Below are 2,049 nucleotides of genomic sequence, written 5' to 3'. Positions count from 1 at the left end.
TTTTTCTTTTTTTAACTATACAATTTTTAATAAAATAATATTAAATGTAAATTCAAAATTTGTTCTTTTTTAGTCTCGCATTCTCTATCGAACTACTATTTTAAAATACATTCGTCAATAACAATTATTCTCAAAAAGACTATTAATCATTTGAATAAAATAGTTAAAAATTTTAATAAATAAATGTGTCCCCCTACTCCACCGTTGCCACCGGGCCTCAAAAATCAAAATCAAAATCAAAGGCCCTACTGTCTGATGGGATACTGTAAAGATTAAATCAAATGATCTGATTTAAGTACTTAAATAATCTACAAGAAATCCAAAGCATGATTCAATTGGATTTACTTTCTGAAGTAACAAAAACAAGAAAAAGCCACATATGAAGTCCCTCAGCATCTGAGTCTTTGTTGTGATTTCTCAATCACAGTAGTGCAACCTGCAGGACTTGAACTCGGCAAACTCTGAAGATTGACTTCGGGCCCTACTGTCTGATGGGATACTGTAAAGATTAAATCAAATGATCTGATTTAAGTACTTAAATAATCTACAAGAAATCCAAAGCATGATTCAATTGGATTTACTTTCTAAAGTAACAAAAACAAGAAAAAGCCACATATGAAGTCCCTCAGCATCTGAGTCTTTGTTGTGATTTCTCAATCACAGTAGTGCAACCTGCAGGACTTGAACTCGGCAAACTCTGAAGATTGACTTCGGTGGCCGGAGGTGGCCGTGCTATGCTAGCGCCACCAGGTTGCACGGCGGCGAAAACTGTAGATATAGGCCCTGCAGCCGCGGAAATATTCACTAATGGATGCCCATTTTGTGCTGCCTGTGGAATAATAAGAAAAGTTGGTGATGCATTTGCATTTGCATTTGGTGGTGCCGCCGGAATAGCCCACATAGTGATCATCGGCACCAGTGCGTGGGCCGGAGTTGGTACCGTCGACAGTAGTGGAGCAGATATTGTAGAGTTCGTTGAAATAATTGCAGGATTTGCCGTTGTGAGACTATTATTAGTGTCAGAAATTTTGTTGCTGAGAGTCTTTACATCCACAAATTCGCTGTTAGTGGGGCGTTTGCGTTTCCGGTCTGTCTGGCCACCATCGTCCTTGGCAACCGTGGCGGCGGTGGAGGAGGTAGTGGGGATTTTTAAGGCACCGTTGACTGACATGGCAATGGCGGGGATGGTACCGGTGCCGGTTGCGGCGATGATGGAGGGTTCAGCTTGTTCTAAGAGCCACCTAATGGTTTCGCCATCGGACTTGTGACCGAGTTCTCGGGTTAACTGGAAGACTCTGGCGGCACAGGTGGCTGACATTCGGATTCTCCGCCCTCGCCCCTCGACTTTTGTGTGGCGGTCCTTAGTAGATGATCTCCTCGGAGGCAGCTCCACCGCAGGAGCCGGTGGTTGTACAGTTTGTGGAGGCTTCGGTGCAAGTCCAATAGGTGGAAAGGTTGGTTTCTCCTCCATGTCATGATCTTCTTCCCTGAGAGTTATTAATGGGATTGAAGTTGGTGTCGACATGCAAAGTAGCTGAGCCTCCGTGCACGGCGGCGCTGGTGGCGGTAGTGTATTACAGGATTAGGATAAAAGATATTTGTTGGGGAGGAAGCAATGCTGGCTAGAGGAATGAACCTTGGAAGCTTTATAAATAGATTTTATTTTCAATAAACAAACAGAGGAGAAATCTTGTTTTGATAGAAGAAATCCAACGGTTGTTAGCCCACTAGATGCATCATGGGCCCACGCGAAGGCAAGGTTCGAAGTTTTCTATGATGTAATAAGACCCACAACAAAATTAAAGGCTTATTTATTACTATAATAAAAATAGAATTACAATTTATTTTTGTCACTTGGTTCTTTTTGCCTTACTAAAACTTAAATTAATATTTTTTGAGTTTTCATGAACACTAACGATTTAGTTCGTGTTTGAACATCCTTTTTTTTTTTTATATCTTTAATCATATATTTAACAGGATTCATTACTTTCCAACAATTCATTTCATCAAATTTTATTTTTAACGAAATTAAACAGAGATTTAATAACT

At 40.4% G+C, this 2,049-nt stretch overlaps 1 protein-coding gene across 2 annotated transcripts; it reads right to left on the bottom strand.

Annotated features, from left to right (window-relative positions):
- Positions 1-266: 266 nt before the first annotated feature.
- Positions 267-1,789, bottom strand: LOC111410222 (transcription factor TCP9-like). 2 transcript variants are annotated; one of them, XM_023040475.1, is made up of 2 exons: positions 696-1,789; positions 267-459 (listed from the first exon to the last, which is right to left on the bottom strand). In XM_023040475.1, the coding sequence occupies exons 1-2, from the start codon at positions 1,523-1,525 to the stop codon at positions 390-392; spliced, it is 900 nt and encodes a 299-aa protein (XP_022896243.1). In that variant the 5' UTR covers positions 1,526-1,789; the 3' UTR covers positions 267-389. The 2 variants fall into 2 exon arrangements, with proteins under 2 accessions (XP_022896243.1, XP_022896242.1); XM_023040474.1 differs by having other exon boundaries at positions 267-467; positions 704-1,789.
- Between the last annotated feature and the right edge of the window lie 260 nt (positions 1,790-2,049).

The sequence above is a fragment of the Olea europaea genome, chromosome 15 (genome assembly GCF_002742605.1).
Source record: "Olea europaea var. sylvestris chromosome 15, O_europaea_v1, whole genome shotgun sequence".
NCBI lineage: Eukaryota > Viridiplantae > Streptophyta > Magnoliopsida > Lamiales > Oleaceae > Olea > Olea europaea.
Note: the sequence above shows the minus strand (reverse complement) of the source record. Positions and strands in the feature narration are given on the sequence as shown.